This window comes from Haematobia irritans, chromosome 3 (assembly GCF_050003625.1).
Source record: "Haematobia irritans isolate KBUSLIRL chromosome 3, ASM5000362v1, whole genome shotgun sequence".
In the NCBI taxonomy this organism is placed as follows: domain Eukaryota; kingdom Metazoa; phylum Arthropoda; class Insecta; order Diptera; family Muscidae; genus Haematobia; species Haematobia irritans.
In genome coordinates this window covers 69,272,210-69,295,268 of record NC_134399.1, presented here as the reverse complement: position 1 = coordinate 69,295,268, position 23,059 = coordinate 69,272,210, and the positions used below count along the sequence as shown (strand labels likewise).

Below are 23,059 nucleotides of genomic sequence, written 5' to 3'. Positions count from 1 at the left end.
ACACTTGGTCGTATAGTCAGGTGTGGCAAATTTGGCTGAAATAGGTTCAGCTTGAGATATAGCTCTCATATATATCTTTCGCCCGATATGGACTTAAATGGCCCTAGAAGCCAAAGTTTTAGCCCAATTTGGTTGAAATTTTGCAATAGGAGTACAATTAGTAGTCAAGTGTGCTAAATTTTATTGAAATCGGTTCAGATTTAGATATAGCTCCCATATATATCTTTCGTCCGATTTTACGTCATATGACCACAGAGGTCAAAGTTGTAGTCCGATTTATGTGAAATTTTGCACAGGGAGTAGAATTAAAATACTAAATTTGCATGTCAAATTTGGTTGAAATCGGTTCAGATTTCTATATAGCTTCCATATATATGTATTTCCGATTTGGGCAAAAATGACCAAAATACCCACATTTTCGGTATCTAGAAGCCCAAGTAGAATTTCAGGACGATATTGATTATTGATTACTGTAGCGTGATTACAACAGACAGACAGACGGATATTGTTTATCGTCCTAGAATTACTACCTGATCAAAAATATATATACTTTATATAATCAGAAAGCAATATTTCGATGTGCTGGAAACGTAATGGTAAACGTATTATACCGCCATCACCATTCTATGGTACTGAGTATAAAAATCATGATATTTTGAGATGAAATACATTCTTAAGCTGAGTACTATGTTCAGTTTTCAAGCTGAAAACCAGCTTGTTTTCACGGTTACTTTTTTAAATTAATTAAATTATAAATTAAATTATAAATTATATACTGGAACAAAGCCCACCCACTTCCAAAGATTTTGTCTATACTTAATTATTTTGAAATTTATTCCCGGTCAAAGTTCTTGCATTGCACTAGAAATACATATCGGATGTAACTCGCTCTTAAATTTAGGTTTTGCTTACTTAATACTGGGAAACAAATTTTAATATGTGAATTTGTTCATCGGCAAGAAATGGGACTTTTTTTCAACTTTTAAGGAATTTATAATTTGATTGATTGAAGACTTTATTTCAGTCGGGATGAGTCGACGTAGTCGGCGGCGTATAAAATCGGCGAAGTGCCTCTGCACCATTGCGTTTAACAAATTTAGCCGTATTATTATAACGATCTATCGAGCAATACACCATCATTTTATTCACATTGAGGAGTTTAAACTCGCCACAATAGCTGATTGTAATTTTCCATTCAAATATAATGCAATTACATTATTAATTTTAGACTTGAAAAAGTTTCCTGGCATCCAAAGATTTTGACCTTCCCTTAAGGATTTTGGTATTGATTCCGAGCCAAATATGTGGCTTCTTATAAATAAATAATATTTTTAGCGACATATCTGGCTGTAAACCTAGGATTAATAAAATTAAAATTATGATACCGATCTCATTTATGAAATTTTCATTCTCTTTTCGCGGAATACTAATAAAGCTATTCACGTACAAGCAAATGTCAGTTAAAAATTATAACGGATATTTAAAAGAAAAAAAATCTTAATTCGAAAACAAACTTTAAACTAAAGATGCTAAAGCCGCAAAAAAACCTTAGCCTATATGTGAAGCGTTGTTTTATTTTAAAACTAAAGATTAAATATTTCAGTTAATTCAGTTAACAATTTCTTTAAATCAAAAATGTGTTTCTTTACTTTAAATGAAATTTGCCTCAAAGGCATACGACTAACATTTTTTTATAAAAAAAAAAAAAACTTTTGAAACAAAAATTGTAAACTTTATTATTTTAAAGAAATTCTCCTTAATGTTTTGTAAATTGCGCATCCTACAATTTATGCTGCATAATCTTTAATATCACGTAAATTTTTTTTCAGTGTAAACTCCATGACGATTTACTTTCTTTTTAAATAAATTTACAATATAAATAATGTAATAAGTTGGCCATAAACCAATTATCACGTAGTTATAGTTTCCAGTTTGACAGATATGCCAGTGTAATTTTGGTAATACCTCGTGTCAGCCGCCTTGTATATTGGGAAGGAAATTTTAGCTTTCACATTTCAAATCATATAAATCATTTTCAGAAAAACACCTTACACCCAAAGAAAACATACTTTCTTCCGGAACGAAGTTCGCCTTTGTTATGGATTTATGACAAGCTTTGCAACGGTTGTCTCTAATATTTTTTATTTGCTTTCTATTGTTTCGATTGTCTAAAATTTTCCTTCTTCAAAAACGAAAACTCTTCTTTCTGTCTAGATAAGCAGTTTCAAATATTCGTTCAAATGGTTCAACAAATTTTCTATCGAACACCGAAACGTTACCAAACATCAAATTTTGCCCTAAATATGTATACATATGTATAGGAAGATTTTTTTATTTATTTTTTATTTCTCCTAAGTCATCACTACATAAGAAAAATGTAAAGTATAGGCATGTACATGAATGTGACTACTAAGCGAAAACTAAGGAACAAATTTATTATACTCGTGTGTACAAGTAAAAACCAAATTAAATTAATTGAAAATTATAAAAATCCCCAATTAAAATTAGTTAAAAATATATTTTGTAAAATAAATTAATCGTACAAAAGTACATATGGATTTAACAAGAAGAAAGAAAAAATAAAACACCCACAAACAAAGCCATCTAACAACAAAAATCATGAAAACGTACCAAATGTTCAAAGAACATGAATTAAAGCTAAACAAGAAAATAACATAAAAATGTTTAAATTATTTATGTGTACATTAGTTAAAAGGACTTTTCATTTAATTAGCCATAATTTCCCATTTTTGTCCAATCAAATTTATTGTCATTTATAAAACAATTTCCGTAGTTAACATTTTATATATATTTTGATTTTGTATTACTTTTGTCTTTATCAGCATAACTTGCATACAAAAAACCTAAATTGTTTTTATTCTATAACTAACCATTTAAGAGTGGTTAAAATCATTATTTGAAATATTTTTTGATTTGTATAAATACGAGTATAACCAAACACTATCAATTAATTTGCATTTTGCGGTTAACTTTAGGAATGTTTTTTGCATTTTGTATATTTTGCTGCTTTCTAACATTAAAAATTTCATATAAATGAAAAAAATAACGAAGTTAAATGTATTCAACCGCAAAATATTTTCATAGTTTTAAACAATTATGTACACTGTTGCCAATTGGGTTCCAATTTTAAAGAATTTAATATAAAATCTTTGCAAAGTCGTTGTTTCTTCACACACTCAAAAAATGTTTACCTGAATTCAAAGATTTTGAATATTTTTGTATTGAGTCCGGACCAAAGTTGATGTTTCTTTGAAACGAAGACATTTTTTGGGAGCTATCCAACTTCACTGGAAAAAACAGTGAACCCACCAAGAAGAAACATTTTGATCAATTTTAGAAAATTTAGATTAATTTTAGATTTTTTTAACACTCTAAAAATGCGAATTTTTGGAAATATATGAGTTCTAACGTTGCAGACAAGCGTTAGAAAGCATTACAAATCATACAAAATTAAAAAACAAATATTTATTTAGCAAAATATCTAAATTTTTTTAATTTACATCCAAAACACTGAATTTGGATCACACCTTAAGAAGTGATGCACCGTCTGTTGAAATGGTGGACATCCGTCCTATGACAAGCCCTTGCCAAATTCATCGCGTCTGTGACAATTTTGCATCACTTCCGGATCCAAAAAGAACGTTCTCACTAATTTTTTGCTAGGACGCTTTTTAGGCTGGGAAGTGGTAGTTCACTGTGCCGTATGTGTGTTATTGACTCAATGTAAATAAATCATACGCACTCTTGCACATTAAAAACACTTCAGAAAATGCTCAATTTTTTGACTCACAGTCAGGTTGGTGCTTGTGCCAAAAAATCTACCAAAATTTTATGAAAATTTCACTAACAAATTAAAAAAAATCTTTTTTAGAATTTTTGGTAAAATTTGTATCAAAATTCTATTATTATAAATAGTTTTTGCAAAATTTTATTTTCATAGTAAATTTTTGCGAAATTTGCCAAAAGTTTATTTCTATAGAACATTTTTGCAAAAATTAATTTTTATTGAAAAATTTTACAAAATTTTATTTTTATAGGAAATTGTTGCAAAACTTTATTTTCATAGTAAATTTTTGCGACATTTTATTTCTGTAGAAATTTTTGCAACATTTTATTTCTATACAAAATATTTGTCAAAATTGTATTTCTATAGAAAATGTTATTTCTATAGAAAATTTATGCTAAATTTTATTTTTATAGAAAATGTTTGCAATTTTTTTATAGAATTTTTTTTTGCAAAATTTTATTTTTATGGAAATTTTTTTGCAAAATTTTATTTTCATAGTAAATTTTTGCGACATTTTATTGATGTAGAATTTTTTTTTTAATTTTATTTCTTATAGGATATGAATAAATTTAAGTAAACTTAAATTATTTTATAACATTCGGAATTATTTAGCATTATTTTATGCAAAAGAATACCATGAAAACTTGAAGTTTCAAGCGAATTCCATTTTTCATGTATTGAAATTGACTACTATGAACATTCTTTCTAAATCGAAGAAGGAATGTGGCAGAGAGAACAAAAAAGATACAAATTTTGAAAAAAAAAATCATAAAAGAAAAGAAAAGTCGCAAACCTATAACTATGTTACTTTGAAAAACATGTGAGTAGAATAGTTTCAAAAGTCGTCAAGTTATTGCTTTAACAAATCAAATTGTCGCATGCAAAATTTGCAATAAAAAATCATCAAAATGACGAAGAGCCGTCAGAGTTGGCACCGATGTACTCTGCTCACCAAAATTGCCAACTGTGTTTGTTATTTCTTATATTCGATTACTCTAGAACATGGTTTAGTTTAACTGAAATAAAAAACAAGTAAGTAAAGTAGAAAGTCGGGCGGGGCCGACTATATCATACCCTAAACCACCATTACAGAATTAGTAATCATAAGCATTTGTGGGGTAACATATAGGTCTGGGAGATAAACCGCAGTTGCATATTTAAGAAAACTAAGGGGTACATGTCTATGGGTGCTTTGTGTCAATCTGACTATAGCTCATAGTCAATGTTGCCACGGAAAATGTTCGGTTTACCCTACAAGGACAAAAAAAGTTCCCTACTTTCCCATACATTCCCAAACAATTTTCCCTAATATATTTTTCGTAAAATTTAAAAAATTTTACAAAACAAAAATGGTTCTAAGTACTTTATTATCTTAAAACATGAATATGCAACGTATATAACTTAGAATTTAAATTTGTATTACCACCACGGTTGCCACACTTGGTAGAATTCTACCCAAATTAGTAATCTTTTTTGTTAAATCTCTATAAAAATAAAATTTTGGAAAAAGTTTCTATAAACAAATTTTTGTGAGAAATTTTTCTATACAAAAAAAAAATTTGATAATAAATTCTATAGAAATAAAATTTAAGAAAAAATTCCACAGAAATAACATTTTGAGAAAATTTTTTATAGAAATAATATTTTGAAAAAAATTTCTATAGAAATACAATTTTGACAAAATGTTCTATAGAAATAAAATGTTGACAAAATTCTCTACAGGAATAAAGTTTACCACACATTGTTAAAGATCAAGCCTTGCCGGCTTCTAATTTCCTCCTCTAGAGCCACCAAAATGTAAAAATTATTACAAATTGTGTTGAGTGAAAATGTCCTACATTGTGGCCCTACGTCCCTACAAGACGCTAAATATTAGATAAACCCTACATATAGGGAATTTCCACTACTTCTAGCAACACAGGTTGTGTTGATATTGCGCCAATATTAGTATGCCACTAATATTGAGCCCATTATTAAAAAAGAGAAAATCGTTAATTTAGTGTGGGTAATAAATACAAATTTGTAAAAATCGAGCAATATTTTTATGAACGAGCTACAAGTATGTATAAGTACGATCGGCTAGTACATCAAAATTTGAAATTTGAGTAACATTGGTTAATAAATAAGAGTACTATGGCCAAATTTGGGAAAATCGAGCGATGCATATATTTGGGAGCTATATCTAAATCTGAACATTTGCATAATATTTTGCGGGTTTGATTAATACCACAAAAGGTTACCTTGTGCAAGATTTGAGTAAGATCAGTTAGGAATATGGTCAAACATAAGGTTATTAGGGGCGAATTTTTCAAAATCGGGTGATACATATATGGGAGCTATATCTGAACCGATTTCGATGAAATTTTGCACACATAGTTAATACTATAGAGGACTGGATCTAGCAAACTTTTAGTAAGATCGGTTAATAAATAAGGGTTCTATGGCCAAATTTGGGAAAATCGGGCTATACATATATATGGGAGCTATATCTAAATCTGAACCGATTTCGATGATTTTTTGCACATATAGTTAGTGCTATAGAAGACTACATTTAGCCAAATTTGGGTAAGATCGGTTGATAAATAAGGGTTTTAATGCCAAATTTAGAAAAATCGGGCGGTACATATATATGGGAGCTATAGCTAAATCTGAACCGATTTCGATGATTTTTTGCACATATAGTTAGTGCTATAGAAGATTATATTTAGCTAACTTTAAGTAAGATCGGTTGATAAATAAAGGTTTTGTGGCCAAATTTGGGAAAATCAGGCGATACATATATATGAGAGCTATATCTAAATCTGAACCGATTTGGATGAAATTTTGCAGACTTGAAGGGCGATGGAAAAGATTACCTTTTGACAAATTTGGTGACGATCCGTTTGAAAAAACGCGCAACGTGACCCCATTTGTCGAAATCGGGCGATACATATATATGGGAGCTATATCTAAATTTGATCCGATTTCTTCCAAATTCAATAGCGTTCGTCCTTGTGCCCAAAAAACTCCCTGTACCAAATTTCATCAAAATCGGTTAATAATTGCGACCGGAATCCTGTGAACAACAAATACATAGACAGACGGACGGACGGACACCAAGCGCTAGATCGACTCAGGAGGTGATTCTGAGTCGATCGGTATATATTTTATGGGGTCTAAAATCAATATTTCTGGTAGGCACATTTTTTGGCCGATCAAACTTATTATACCCTGACCACTATGTGGTTTAGGGTATAAATATACATACATATAATACACAATTCTAGCAGGCATTTCTGCTGTGTCTGCTACCAAATTTCTTTGGGTGTAAGAAGAGAACTGGAAGATACAAATAAAACTATGTCTAAGTGTTGAAAATCATTTGGCTAACATTTTAAGGCCTTGCTCAAGAATTCTTTTCTATAAGTGTATAACCTTTTGTCATCATAAATACACTCAAAAAAGGAAACCCTTTATTTCACTAAAGCCAATTTAACTTTATTTCAGTTCATGGAATTATTATGTTTGCCGAAAGTTTCCTTTACTCTAATAATTTTTTGCGTACGTTAGTTAAATTAACTAAAAAACGGGGAAAAAATTATACACAAATGAAGCAAAACTATTCACTAAATTCGTACTCCCCGCAAAATAGTTCATAATTTCTTTAAATTTGTACATTTTACTACAAATATGCCCATCATGAACTTCGTATGGCACTAAAGACATTCTTGCAATTTTGAACTCCAATTTGTTCCTTCAAACTACAAAATTTGAAAAAACAAAAATTAATTATGTCTAATAAATTGTCGAAAAATATTTACTTATTTTTGTGATATCAGCATGATGTAATACTGTTTAGTTAAAATTTTCTAAAAATAATCTAAATTTTCTAAAATTAACCAAAATTTTTCTTGATGGTGGTTTGACTGTTTTTGTTTTTTCAGTGTATAGTCGACGGTATTAATGCAAATTGGTTATACTCCCATTTTACTTAAATCTAGCGTATTTTTGTTTTAAGTTGGAATATTATATTACTGCCTTATTTTGAATTATGTCAAGAAAAATACGTACATTGTTGGAAAATAAAACACGATTTTGTTTAATAAAAACTAAAAATTACAATTGCATTGCAAAACCATGGTATGTCTTTAATAAGTCCAACAATGAAAGAAATTTAAGAAATCTAATAGAACATGGAATGTAAACGAAAACAACAAAAAAAATCAATTCAATCTGAAATACATAAAGTCCGCATTTAAAACAAAATATTTTTTAAGTTAATTTTTTGACAAAACATTTGAGTGAGATACCAAAACAATACTTATAGTGAAACATACAAACCAAAATAAACAACAAACACAAAAACAACATAGGCATAAACTGCAACAAAAAAAAGAATAATGTTACATAACATAAACTATAGATGTTAAGGCCCTCCTTCTAATTGAATACAAAGAAAAAATCCAAAAACTATATATAATAAAATCAAATAAAATTTTACGAAAATATACCAAAACAACAATCTGTATATTTACATTAAATTCCATTGTACAATATTATTTATATTTGTATTTTGTTTTCTATTTGAAAATAAAAATAAAACTTACATCATATATTATAAATAAAGAAACATTTTTCATAAGCCCAAAACAAATCAAATTAAATATTCCATTACACACATACCCATACATCAACATAGTAACTCATATATCATAATACCTTACTATTTCATGTGCATACATTTTTCATGGCAAGGATTCTAATGAGTTTTAAAGTTTCTTTATTTTTACAATTTCTAACATACCATGAGGTTTCTAATAATTTTTTTTAAAATATATCCGGATATTGCTTTGCAAACCAATGGAGTATCGAAACGTTAAATTTGCCACTTTTTTAGCGGTAACACTTTTATACCGCATTTTTGTTGTTGTCGCATACTTTTTGACCAGGGCTGTGGAGAAAAATTGCATCAGCCTCGACTCCATCTCCGGTCCTAACATAACTTAATATCTACAAAAACAATTTCATTTTGTGGCCCCAAAATAAATGTACGAATACGATTTAATCAAATACGATCAAATGGAATGAATGTGGAAGCTTCTATGCGTTCAAGAATCGGTTTATGTTAGGCTATATCAAAATCTGGTGCCATATTTGGCATGTTTCTTTAGAGATCCAAATTTCCAGCGAATCGTGTGGAATTTTCAGGATGGCAAAAATATGGTAAACATTTTGGCACAACCAGGCTAACCTAACCTAAGGGTCCAAGGAACCAAATCGGAAGATCGGTTTATATGTGGACGTGAGGTCTACAAATAAAAGCAATAACAACATTTCGAAATATTATAAATAGAATCTTCTAGTGGTGAGCATTAAAATGGATCGATTCAGCTCATCTTATAGTCTAATTTTCTAGAAAATATAGAATAATCCCCATCATTGAAAGTTGCAGCGCATTGATCATACATTGATCGGTTCATTAACTCAAATCAAATTTGCCTAAATATTTGTTTAGTTCCAAAAATATGAAATGTTTTAAAGTGTGTTTAAAGGTTTCCCGAAGTCGGAGTCGAGTAAAATTTGTACTACTCCGACTCCAGTAAAATCTTTAGAAATCAACCTCCCTGATTTTTAAATTATTGTGCCACCTTTTTTTGTTATGTTTTGCCACTTCTTCATTAATTCCCCGTATGCTGTAAATTTTTTCTTAGTTTTGAACCCAATTACAGGAAAGGTTTCTGATGTAATGGGAGCGTTAACAAATAATCGAATTTTCGCTTCAAGTAATATATTTTTATGTACTTTCATCTTTTCATAACATAGTGTTTTCAAAATTTCAAATTAAAATTGATTAGAATTTACTATTTTTGCTTTGCTATATTATGAAATAAATTTTAATATAAAAAACGCCGAGCTGGAAAATAATACAGTGCATACAGATATAATGACCAAAGTGGCCATGTTAACATACTTACTTTCAATCGGTTGCTATAAGGAGCAGGGCTGTGGAGTCGAGCCAATTTTGCTCGACTCCGACTCCAGTATTTTTCATCAGCTCGACTCCGACTCCGGAGTCGACTCCGGGTAATATGACTTAATCTCATTTTAATACCACTAATTTGTAGTTCTATTGTGGGGGTACCGTAAATGGATCGATATAAAGTATCGTAATTATTTATATGTGCAAAAAAATGTTTTAATTTCACATTAGATGCCAATTGAACTCTATATTTCAAATTTAGGGCAATGTTTAATAAATAAAATAATGATATAAATACCCATCATAATATGAGAAGATACCAACGGTATATGTATTTGTGGACCAAAATTATTGATACTATCTCAAATCCTTTAAATTTGTTGCGAGCTATATAAAGGTTTATATTCCCATATGCCTGAATTTGAATCTGAATCGATTTAGACAAAATTGTATATACTTCTACAAAATCTATGTACTTTAAATTTAAATATAACGTTATGGGACGTAACACAATTTTAACAAAAAATAAAAATGCAAGGAAAGTCTAAAGTAGGGCGGGCCGATTATAATATACTCTGCACAACTTTGTATTTAGATCTACATTTTAATAAAATCTCAAATCAGACTTCTACAAAATCTCGGGCAATATTTGGGAAATATTTATAATTGTTTAGACAATTTCGCAAAAATGCATTTATGAATCATTCATTGAAAAATTTAAAAATTTGAGTCATTTGTACAAGTTTTCGACTTAGCAGTGAGTATCAGTGAGCATACAATTTTGGAAAAATTTTTGTCTAGTAAATAAAATTGTGCAAAATTTTATATAGAAATAAAATTTTCTACAGAAACAAAATTTTGACTAAATTTTCTATAGAAATAAAATTTTGGCAAAATTTTCTATAGAAATCAAATTTTGACAAAATATATAGAAATAAAATTTTGAATATAATTTTTATAGAAATAAAATTTGGCAAAATTTTTTATAGAAATAAAAGTTTGAAAAAATTATCAATAGAAATACAATTAAAAAAAATTGTGTAGCAAACAAAATTTTGCAAAATGTTCTATAGAAATAAAATTTTATAGAAACAAAATTTTGACTCAATTTTCTATAGAAATAAAATTTTGACTAAATTTTCTATAGAAAAAAATATTTCTATAGTAATAAAATTTTGAATAATTTTTTTATAGAAATAATATTTTGACAAAATTTGCTATAGAAATAAAATTTTGACAAAACTTTTTATAGAAATAACATTTTGACAAAATTTTCTCTAAAAAACAACTTTGAAAAAAATTTCTGTCAATATTCCACATATGTATATGGCCTTAAAATAAAATTAAAAAAAACATAATTTCGATTGTTCGAAATATTTCAAATAAATTGATATGGACATTAAAATGGATCGATCCAGCCCATCTGCTAGTCTAACATTCTAGGAAACATAAAAAGACAGACGTAATTGGAAGTTGATTTTCATTTACAATCATGCTGTACATTGATCGAATGAATAACGCAATGGAAACTAAACTAATAAATTTGCGTAAAAACTTGTTTAGTTACAAAAATGTGAAATGTTTTAAAAATTTTGGTTTAGCCGGAGTCGGAGTCGAGCAAAATTTTTACGACTCCGACTTCAGCAAAATCTTCAGACTCCGACTCCAAGACTCCTACTCCGGCTTCACAGCCCTGAAAAGGAGCCAAATGGTGAAATCAGTTTGTATTGATATCAATTTTTCATTGCTGGCTCAATTTTAATAGTTAGTATTTGTTTATATTCACATATATTTTATTGATGATATTGGTATAGCTAAATGGGTTTTATTGAGTTAGATGGTTTTTTTGAGGTGCCCACAAACCCTCTTCACAGGATGTAATAGCCCATTCACATTAGGCTCGAAATCTACTAAAAGTGAATTTTGGAGGTGTAATTTGAATGAGGTGTTATGAACAAAAATTAACACTAACTGAAAATTATTCAAAAAATTAGCTTTAATTAAGTGGTGACATTTTTCATTATCGTTTCTATAACCCTTTATAGAAGAAAATAGATAGCATCAGTTCTACAAAAACAAAACTTTTATACGTCAATAATTTTAACTACCGGTTGCACTGGAAGTATTCATAATTTAGTATATTTAAGGTGAAATTTATCGTAAAATTTGTTATTACATCATGACTACAACCAATTCCACTTTGCTTAATACTCCTTTCCTAAAAAAAAATCCGTAAAAGTACGGAATTTTTTCATAAATATGTTAGAACGAAACTTTTTCATGGAAAGTTAAAAGTACGAAATCGTTTAGTAGAAAGAATGCAAACAATGATAAACTTTTTTACCACGTACTCAGTAAGTTCCCTCTTACGTTGGTACGCATGAATAATGAAAGAAACTTTATAGCTTATATTCTTTGCAAATCATGACATGAAAACGACTTGTAATTATTCATTATAATAATCTTCTCCCATCAAATTGCATCCATCCTTTAATTACGCTAACAATGAAAACTATATTCGATGTTGTCCAATCTTTTTTAATCAATAAATAAAGAAAAAAAAAAAACAAACGTAAAATAATGTTGACACGAGCAAATCATCAAATACCAAACTCTTCTAGTCTACAACCCACTAACCAAAAAACCAAAGTCTATTTATATTCTGAATATTATTGTATTATTAAACAAAATTTGCATTATTTAAATAAAATTTAAGAAATATAACAAAAATATAATTGTATTAACTAGAATAGACTTATACATATTCTATATGTATGTATGAATAACAATTAAATAAAATCTATTTATAAATATTTTCATTTGATTTTATAACAATGTAATTTTAAGAATGAAACATAACTAAACCAAAAAAATTGTTATTATTGTAAATTATTTTATATATCGAAAGCAATTGTTTCTCCCAAAACAAAAATACAAAAAGGAAAGTTATAAACTCTGTTTTTATTATTATTTACAAACCTATTCTTTCATTAAAAAATAACAATTTTTGTGATAAAAAATGCTTTTTATATCCAAAAACTAAACCTTAAAATAAAAAAAAACTGTATTGCTCATATCATCGAATATTAACAAGATAAATTAATGAGGAGAAAGTAACAGCAACCAACAACTCTATAAATTAAATAATAAAGTGTCCAATTAAAATAAAACCACCATGGCTGTTTCATTTCTTTTTTATTTCTTCGTATATACAAAATATTTAAATTTGTTATTTCAAAGCAAAAACCATAGATTATTATTTCCTACGTAAAAATATAAAATTAATCCATACACATTGGAGTTATGGTATATAATGGCGTCAATTTTGCACATAACCCACATCTTGATCTGTGTACATTTCCATTGGTTCGGCCTCCAGCCGATCATCACCGTTATCCATCATTTCAATGTCTCGACATGTGGCAGCTTGCAGTTCTCTTCGAATTTCAGGAGTTAGCTTAGGATGATTTTGTTTTCTGAAAAGGTAAATAAAACAAATTAAAACTTGTGACATACGAAGAAACTGTCAATCAAATTAGTTAGTAAGATTACGATATTTCATACAACGTGAGCACGGTATTAAGTTGGCAAAAAAAAAAACAAAAAAATAAAACTCTGAAGACACCATAAAAACTTCGAGATATGTAATATATGTCCATAACAGGTTGGCTGATAAGTCCCCGGTCTGACACATAGATGGCGTCGCTAGTATTAAATGCATATTATTTTTATATAGTACCAACCTTCAAATGATTCGTGTCAAAATTTGACGTCTGTAAGTCAATTAGTTTGTGAGATAGAGCGTCTTTTGTGAAGCAACTTTTGTTATTGTGAAAAAAATGGAAAAAAGGAATTTCGTGTTTTGATAAAATACTGTTTTCTGAAGGGAAAAAATACGGTGGAAGCAAAAACTTGGCTTGATAATGAGTTTCCGGACTCTGCCCCAAGGAAATCAACAATAATTGATTGGTATGCAAAATTCAAGCGTGGTGATATGAGCACGGAGGACGGTGAACGCAGTGGACGCCCGAAAGAGGTGGTACCGACGAAAACATCAAAAAAATTCACAAAATTATTTTGAATGACCGTAAAATGAAGTTGATCGAGATAGCAGAGGCCTTAAAGATATCAAAGGAACGTGTTGGTCATATCATCCATCAATATTTGGATATGCGGAAGATCTGTGCAAAATGGGTGCCGCGCGAGCTCACATTTGACCAAAAACAACAACGTGTTGATGATTCTGAGCGGTGTTTGCAGCTGTTAACTCGTAATACACCCGAGTTTTTCCGTCGATATGTGACAATGGATGAAACATGGCTCCATCGCTACACTCCAATCGACAGTCGGCTGAGTGGACAGCGACCGGTGAACCGTCTCCGAAGCGTGAAAAGACTCAAAAGTCCGCTGGCAAAGTAATGGCCTCTGTTTTTTGGGATGCGCATGGAATAATTTTTATCGATTATCTTGAGAAGGGACCTCAGACCTCAAAAGGATGCTCGCAGGGAAAAAATTTGGCTGCAATGAAGAGGTGATCGCCGAACTGAGGCCTATTTTGAGGCAAAACCGAAGGAGTACTACCAAAATGGTACCAAAAAATTGGAAGGTCGTTATAATCATTGTATCGCTCTTGAAGGGAACTATGTTGAATAATAAAAACGAATTTTGACAAAAAAATGTGTTTTACTTTGTTAGACCGGGAACTTATCAGCCAACCTGTTATACTGCATGGAATATCATTAAATGGAAGAGAGGGAAACAAACAAACAAAACGAATCCCCTTGTCTGTGAGAATTGCTTTTATCGTAAGCTTATCACTTTGGGGAAATAGGTGCACAAAAGTCTCGTGGTACAAGGAAGACTTTAGCATGTCTCTGAATCTATTCTCCACTATTGATCTTATATAAATTCCTCCATATTGATGAGCAAATTATTCCTGTAGACATATAGCGGCATGAACGGGAGTAATCTCGGTCTCGTTAATAAGGTCTCTTACCAATAAAATGAATCTGGTCCTACCCGTTAATATAAAAGATGAGTAATAAATAATATAAAATATGAGACGATGAGTATCTCTGTAACCGAATATGTCCTTTTGGGCTTAGTTGTAAAATGGGTTAAATAAATAAAAAATAAAATAAAAGATATTTCTATTTGTCCCTCATGGTAGGTTTCTGGAGATCTTCCTTATTTTCACAAAATAATTACATTTAAGAATTGTTATCGGTGGAATTTTTACTTTAGATGATTTCTCAGAATTATCCATAATTATATCATTTTCGCCATCATCTTCCACAGTTTGGGGAGGATAGAAGGAATTTTAGATATCTGTTCTCTGAGAACGAGATCTTTTATTTCTTTTGTTCATGGTATAACCAGTCGCCCAATGATCTGTACGAGAACTTTCTATTTTTATTGGTAAAATTACTATTGAGCTTGATTTGACAAGCCGTTGTGGTTGACTTTATTCATGGATTTCACTTGCGTCTTTACTCGATAAGCAGTGAAATATACTATATACTTTGAAGCTTTTATTAAAAATAATTTTTATTTAATTGGACGCAGAAAAAGTCCCGCAATTCTCTAAAAATCGCAATTCTCTAAACGAAGTCCCGCGGTAAGAATTATTGGTTAAAATTGTTTGGTAAAGACCTTAATATCCATAGTAAACTTGATATATGATCGTAACAACCAAACAAAAATCAAAATTCTAAAACCTACCTTAAGAGACCAAGTAGTGCTTCTTTCTGTTCCGATGAAATATCGTTCTTATAACGTTGCACAAATGTCAACAGACTTTGATGCCACAAAACAGGCATTTCACGTTTGTCATTCTCAAATCTGAAATGAATCGTAAATGAGAATTAAATGTTTTTCTAGCACATTTTGATCTAGAATTAGAAACAAACCTTAGGAAATGAAATACAGCGGCATCTACCACACGGTATGGTAAAGCGTAACGTTTATCGAGAAAATAACGAATGAATATCGAATTGGCCCCTGTGTAGCCCATTTCACATATCTTCAAAAGGCATGCAGATGAATGTAAAACAGGTATTGAATTACGAGCTATAACACTACCAAATATAATGGCTTCACGTAAAGTGCAATCGCCAGATTCAAGTAATGGTAAAATGATGCCTTTCATAAAAGCAGCTGGCTTAAATAGAGCTCGTTTGAGAGCATTATACAAGTGCATATTTAGTTTCTTATACTCTGCCAAATCATCTCGAATTCGTGGCAACAAGACCAAATTATAAAATCGCTGAGCCATAGCTTGGGATAAAACGGAAGAGAATATTCTGAAAACAAAGAAATTTTATTTTATTGCGTATACTGAACATACTACATGCCTACCTTGCGCCCTGAAACATGGCTGCCGCACTCCAATTGTGTGGTTCTGTTATAAACAATATTTGTTCCCAATTTCTTAATTTGGGTATAATTTTGAATGCCTTTGGAACTTTTCCACTTCGATAACGCTTCATAACATCTCGTACGCCCTCATACATTTCTTTAACACGAGGATCAAGATCCTCGATTTTTAATGAACCCTCATCAGAAAGTTTTGTGTGAATGTCAGCTTGCTTTTCCTGAATTTTAGTCATAATAATTTCTGCCAGTTTTAAGGTGCGTTTGCCTCCCTCTGGGTTTTGGAAACGTTCGAAGGCTTTAGCATCTTCATCATCAATTTGAAGGTCATCCATGAAATCATTTTCATTAACATCCACATGCTCATCTTCTTCATTGATGTCACCTGTGATGAAAATAATATTATGTGTTCAAATTGTAAACAAAGAATATAATGGAAAACCTACCTAGGTTGATATCTACTGATTTCTTTGGAGTGAGACTAGGAAAGTTTTCCTCATTGAATTCTAATTGTTGTTGTTTTGCAGCAGCCAAAATTTTTTTACTTGTTTTGCTGTCCAGGACCTAACGATATCAAATGGATATGTGACAAATGCTTTAATTTTAATGTTCATGTAATAACCTACCGAAGACTCTTCTGCTCGTAAATTAACTTTTTTCCTATCCTTCTTTTTGGCTACTTTGCCTTCCAGAAGTTGTTGCTCCAAGGGAGGATTTTTAGCTTTAACCATATTGGACTTTTTTGCTTTACCCATGATGTTGTACCACTTACTTTTTCCAAACAGCTCACAAAGATACGATTTAAACAGATGGATTTTACACGTGGTGTTGTTGTTTTGGTTTCCTTCACACAGAATCAAAAATATTAACCTAATTGAAAAAGCGTTCCATAGTCCCCCTCACCAAATCACGAATACGTCAGGTCAGACGAAGATTATCGACACCCAAGGGCTGATGATTGTCTCTGCCCAATAAACACAAACGTTTGAAAAATGCTAAATTTCAACAATTTTTCAAACATTTTTCAAAGGATTAGGGAAATATTCAAGTTAAAAATTGTTGAGAAAATCGCGTTCTCAACAAAAAACAGACATTACCCTCAACAGTGAAATTCAACACATTAGCAATAATATCTCAGGTGTTATCCTCAAATTGAAATGCATCGCTACTCAATAATTTGTCAAACAATTTTCGATGCGAGTCAAATTCAAAATTAACATCGTTGCAAATACTTTTCAACCTAAATTTGTATGAATGATATCTCCACTTCTAATTGAAAGTCAAAGCCAAAATTCTATGAATTTTGTATAATTTATTCATTTTCATCAAAATAAAATATATAATAATACACTACACTACATAATACACTACAATACCAATTGATAAATAATAATCTTATTAAACATATCAACAAATAAGAACAAAAAAAAAAAAACAAACAACAAAACTTTAATATCTTAAACATTATTAGTAAACACTTTTGCATTGATAATTCGATTTCCTTCCTTTTGGTGTCATAAAACAGCATTAAAATTTATTAACCTGCGGCCAATTTGAAATTAGGAACGTACTGGACCGCGTGTTTAATTTTATGACATTTTTTACTCATTTAGTTTTCACTTTAGTGAAAATTAGCGGCTAAATTCGAACTTAATACCCACCTTTAGCCGCTAAAAATGTCATTTTTTCACGATTACTTTTTCTTTAATAAGCCATTTTAAGTAATACAAACTTTGTGAACATTTGCTTTGGGCTTTTCCCCATCAAGTTATAATAAAATTTGCAACAAATATGTATAATTTCATGCATTTTTCTTACTGATTTAGTTTTCACTTTAGCGATTTTAGCGGCTAAACTCGAACTTAATACTCACCTTAAACTCGAACTCAATACTCACCTTTAGAATTGATTTCCAGCAGAAGGAATTCACAAAATATCCATTTTAAACTGATAATAGTATATGAATTAAACTGACGATGTGATGCACATTTTCATCCAGAAGTTGTTGATTTCAACAATTTGTTGTTTTTAACAATTTTAATTGGTTGCACTTGTAATGTTTCTGAAAACTTTTTCTTGTCGATAAGCCACTCATTTTTCATTGGTCAGCTTCTTAATGTTTGCAAGAATGTAGCATCCAAAGATTTTAGTTTTCTGCAAAGCGATTTAAATTTAGTGACTTCTCTAAAGTGTTGATTTAATTTTTCATATTGACGTACCAATTATTATAAACTATTTGAAGCAGTTCCAGTTAATTGTCCACCATTTTTTCATCGGTCAGCTTATTAATGTTTTAAGAACGTAGAATACATAATTTTAGTTTTCTGCAAAGAGATATACATTTAGTGACTTCCTTAAAGTTTTATTTTCACTTACTTATTTTTATAAACTATTTGGTTATTTGTCTAAAATTTTCCATTTTTTTTATTTCTTGCAATTGACCACGAACTTCGCTGCACAAATAAGTATTGAAAACCACATGGTTTTTTTGTTGCATTTTAGGGTAGTGTTTTGTCAAAGTTTTCTCATATTATCTTCAACGCCTTTTCAAAGATTTCGTCAACATTTCGGCAAATTGGAAGTAATTCGCAAACAATTTGAAGATGTATTGAAGATGAGCTATTTTAAGTCAAGTTGAATTTATGTTGAAAATTATATTTACCCTCAAACTGAAAAGTTGTTGCATTTGAAAAACGCTCATCCTGTGTTTATTGGGATGTTAGTATCACGGTTGCCACTCGAGCCATAAAAAAATCCACCAAAATTTGAAGAAAATTTTATCAAAAATCTACCAAATTACAAAAATATCTTGAAGTTGTTGATCAAATTTTTGTGGTTAGTATATACAAACATTTTGTTTTATTCGAAAGAAATGTTTTATATGGAATTTAAAGAAAATTTGTTAAAATTTTATTTCTACAGAAAAAGATGTCAAAATCTTATTTCTATAGAAAATTTCGGCAAATTTTTTTTTTTTATAGAAAATTTTGTCAAAATTTTATTTTTATAGAAATTTTTGTTAAATTTTTATTTCTACAGAAAAAGTTGTTAACATTTTATTTCTATAGAAAATTTCGGAAAAATTTTGTTTCTATAGAAAATTTTGTCAAAATTGTATTTCTATAAAAAAAATTTGTCAACATTTTATTTCTATAGAGAATTTTGTCAAAATTTTATTTCTATAGAAAATTTTCTTTTTAATAAAATTTTTGCAAATTGTCAAATTTTAAAAAATCGGGCAACACAAGATCTTTATTTTTATTTTTAAATAAAAAACTTACTGAGGTAAAACTATATATTAAAAAAATATTTTTATATTATTTTTTGAATTGCATAGCATAGCATAAAAATGTTTTTTGTACCCTCCATCATAGGATGGGGGTATATTAACTTTGTCATTCCGTTTGTAACACATCGAAATATTGCTCTAAGACCCCATGAAGTATATATATTCTGGGTCGTGGTGAAATTCTGAGTCGATCTAAGCATGTCCGTCCGTCCGTCCGTCCGTCTGTTGAAATCACGCTAACTTCCGAACGAAACAAGCTATCGACTTGAAACTTGGCACAAGTAGTTGTTATCGATGTAGGTCGGATGGTATTGAAAATGGGCCATATCGGTCCACTTTTACGTATAGCCCCCATATAAAGGGACCCTCCGATTTGGCTTGTGGAGCCTGTAACAGAAGCATATTTCATCCAATCCGGCTGAAATTTGGTACATGGTGTTGGTGTATGGTCTCTAACAACCATGCAAAAATTGGTCCACATCGGTCTATAATTATATATAGCCCCCATATAAACCGATCCCCAGATTTGGCTTGCGGAGCCTAAAAGAGAAGCAAATTTCATCCGATCCGGCTGAAATTTGGTACATGGTATTGGTATATGGTCTCTAACAACCATGCATAAATTGGTTCACATCGGTTCATAATTATATATAGCCCCCATATAAACCGATCCCCAGATTTGGCTTGCGGAGCCTCAAAGAGAAGAAAATTTCATCCGATCCGGCTGAAATTTGGTACATGATGTTGGTATATGGTCTCTAACAACCATGCAAAAATTGGTCCATATCAGTCCTTAATTATATATAGCCCCCATATAAACCGATCCCCAGATTTGGCTTGTGAAGCCTCTTAGAGAAGCATATTTCATCCGATCCGGCTGAAATCTGGTACATGGTGTTGGTATATGGTCTCTAACAATCATGCAAAAATTGGTCCACATCGGTCCATAATTATATATAACCCCCATATAAATCGATCCCCAGATTTGGCTTGCGGAGCCTCAAAGAGAAGCAAATTTCATCCAAGCCGGTTGTAATTTGGAACAAAGTGTTAGTATATGATCTTTAACAACCGTGCCAGAATTGGTCCATACCCTGCCAACATTTTTTGAATTTGGGGGCGCTTCAGAGAATCCCCACTACGTCGAAAACAGTCGTATACGATATCCAAAACTCCTCGGAAAAGTGCCGTCACTATTGAGAAGTTGTACCACGCCAAGTTACTACAAAAAAGTATCGCATGAGTGCAATTATTAGGAGCCCTTCTGGATACATTTAGAAGGACGCCAATAAGAGCCCCTTGTTCCAAATATTCCTCAAATAAATTGTTTATTATTTACAGACCTTTTAAAACTTTTACGCACACAATTATTGTAATAAATTAAATGTTTGCTGCCAAAATATGCTTTTGACAACCCTGTTATTTTCATTAGAGGTGCGTACCAGCTTACGAAATTGAACGCTACCGAAAATTTCGTTAGCATAAATAGCAATGCATTTCTTATGGGAATGAAATTTTTCGCTAGAGGTGCATACCGGCCTTTAGGGGTGAAATGACCAGTACAGGAAATGAAAACATAGTGACATACGGACTGTGTGAATTAGACTGTATTTGCACTTGTTTTCAAATCTAGTTAGATTTTGATTTTAGTTTCAGCTTGAAATTCATTAGTGTCACAGTTTCAGAGCCGGACAGGTAACCGCTCTAGATTTGGGCTAGAGGTCTGTAGTACTTGAGGGTTATGAGCTGTAAGCTGATGGGGTCATGTAGATGACGTGTCAGTGCACAGAACGGACGGAGTTAGTTTTAATATTCATTTTTGTAGTAGTTTATGTCTATCACATTCCATCAGTGAGAGCCGAGAATTAATACCCCCCACACATCACACCCCGCTTTACAACCCCTCATATGAAGAATTGTTTGAATTTGTTAATTGAGGAATTTTTATTAGTTTGCGTGTATAAGTTTGCCTTACAGTTGTTACAGTGAAATCGTCGGTTGTCATCGTTGTACATGTTTGAATTTGTTGCTGATAGTTCCTCTTGCTGGTGCTGAGTTTTGTTATTATGAGCATTGAGACTCGATCACAATCTAAGAAAAGGAACAGGCCGGAAATATTTGATTTGAACAGAACGACATATATAGAGGAAAAGAGATCTAGGAATCTTACCGAAATGGATCAGTCGACTAGTAATTCGAATGGGGCTGGCCAGATTAGGGATTTGTCCAACACTATAAACACGACTCCGGTGACAAATACTTTGGGTCCAGTATTTCTTCAAAATGGTGGTGATGAGGGAGAACAACACCAGAATGTTTCAAATGCAGCAGGTCCATTACAGGGTGAGACATTGGGATATCAACGAATTTTAGAGAATCGGGTTCAGTCGGTACAAACGGAGGTGGGTGATATCCGACGTGTCTTAGGTGACTTGGCGAAGGCTGTTAAAGAACTAACAGATTTAGCCATGAATCCAGCAAGAAGTGATAACCGTCCGGACAATCCAATACAGCCAAGTACTGATTCGGGAAATGAGAAATCTCCGCTTGATAACTCTCACAACGTAGGAACTAGGAATTCGAATAAGGAAACCCCTGTAAATCAAAAGAAAGATAATTATGTTGTTCGAATTAATAAACTTGGTTTGATGTTTGACGGTAGTACAAATGGTCTGGGAGTTGAGGAGTTTGTGTATCGTTTAGAGTATTTTCAGTGGCAGTATAAAATCCCTTGGTCAGAAATTATTAGAGATTTCCCACTGTTGGTTACAGGTCGAGCGGAATCGTGGTATTGGTTATTCCAAAAGACCCATAAATTCCATGATTGGGAGGCATTAAAATATAGTTTACTCAGTCAGTACCAGTCATCTCGTTCGAATTTTGAAATATTGACTGATTTGGCTCAGAGGAAACAGGAAATTAACGAATCAATTGACTCTTTTTTTCATGCTATGGGACAAATAAGGGCGAAATTGGTGCAGCCCATATCGGAGTTTGATATGATAAAGATTATGAAGAAAAATGTACGGGAAAATATTGGTCGAATTGTATATCCAATTCAAGTTTCTTCAGTTGAACAACTTAGAATCGAATGTAATGAGGCGGAAAAAAATTTTCCCAGGCGTGAAAATAGGGGTGTACCACAAAACATGCGACCCACTAGGCATGTGAATGAGGTTTATATGGACTTGACTGAGACCGGATCGGAAAATGATTACGATGGAAACATGTTGCAGGATGTGTCTGAAATTCAATACGACAAGGGTGCGAAGTCACAGGTTTTATGCTGGAATTGTCGAAAAGTAGGACATTATTTCCGAGATTGTGAGGAAATGGTCAGATGTTTATTTTGCTATAAGTGTGGCAATCCTGGAACAACCACGCCAAAATGTAATGTTTGCCAACAGGGAAACCGGAACCGGGGCGTGGAGAATTTAGGGGGACCGCGTCCAAAGGAGAACCCCTTTCGAACCAAATAGGCACAATTTCGATTTTACACTCGAAGAAAAATTCAAATATAATTAATAATTTAATAATAGCAAATAGTGATAGAATTAGTTCGGGAAATAGGCATTATGTACCAATAGAGTTAAGGCAAAGAAATTATGATATAGTTAGGAATCGAATATTT

At 31.3% G+C, this 23,059-nt stretch overlaps 1 protein-coding gene across 1 annotated transcript; it reads right to left on the bottom strand.

The window, feature by feature from the left end:
- Positions 1–12,945: 12,945 nt before the first annotated feature.
- bys (Bystin) lies at positions 12,946–16,999 on the bottom strand. The gene is made up of 6 exons (XM_075299916.1): positions 16,766–16,999; positions 16,586–16,703; positions 16,125–16,524; positions 15,677–16,069; positions 15,489–15,608; positions 12,946–13,243 (listed from the first exon to the last, which is right to left on the bottom strand). The coding sequence occupies exons 1-6, from the start codon at positions 16,892–16,894 to the stop codon at positions 13,087–13,089; spliced, it is 1,317 nt and encodes a 438-aa protein (XP_075156031.1). The 5' UTR covers positions 16,895–16,999; the 3' UTR covers positions 12,946–13,086.
- Between the last annotated feature and the right edge of the window lie 6,060 nt (positions 17,000–23,059).

What these genes read in the sequence shown, in the direction of transcription:
- bys (XM_075299916.1), bottom strand. Translation starts at nt 16,894, where the DNA reads ATGGGTAAAGCAAAAAAGTCCAATATGGTTAAAGCTAAAAATCCTCCC. An exon ending in ATCAGTAGATATCAACCTAG is followed by an intron (nt 16,525 to 16,585) that starts GTAGGTTTTCCA and finishes TTTTCATCACAG; the next exon opens with GTGACATCAATGAAGAAGAT. An exon ending in GCCATGTTTCAGGGCGCAAG is followed by an intron (nt 16,070 to 16,124) that starts GTAGGCATGTAG and finishes CTTTGTTTTCAG; the next exon opens with AATATTCTCTTCCGTTTTAT.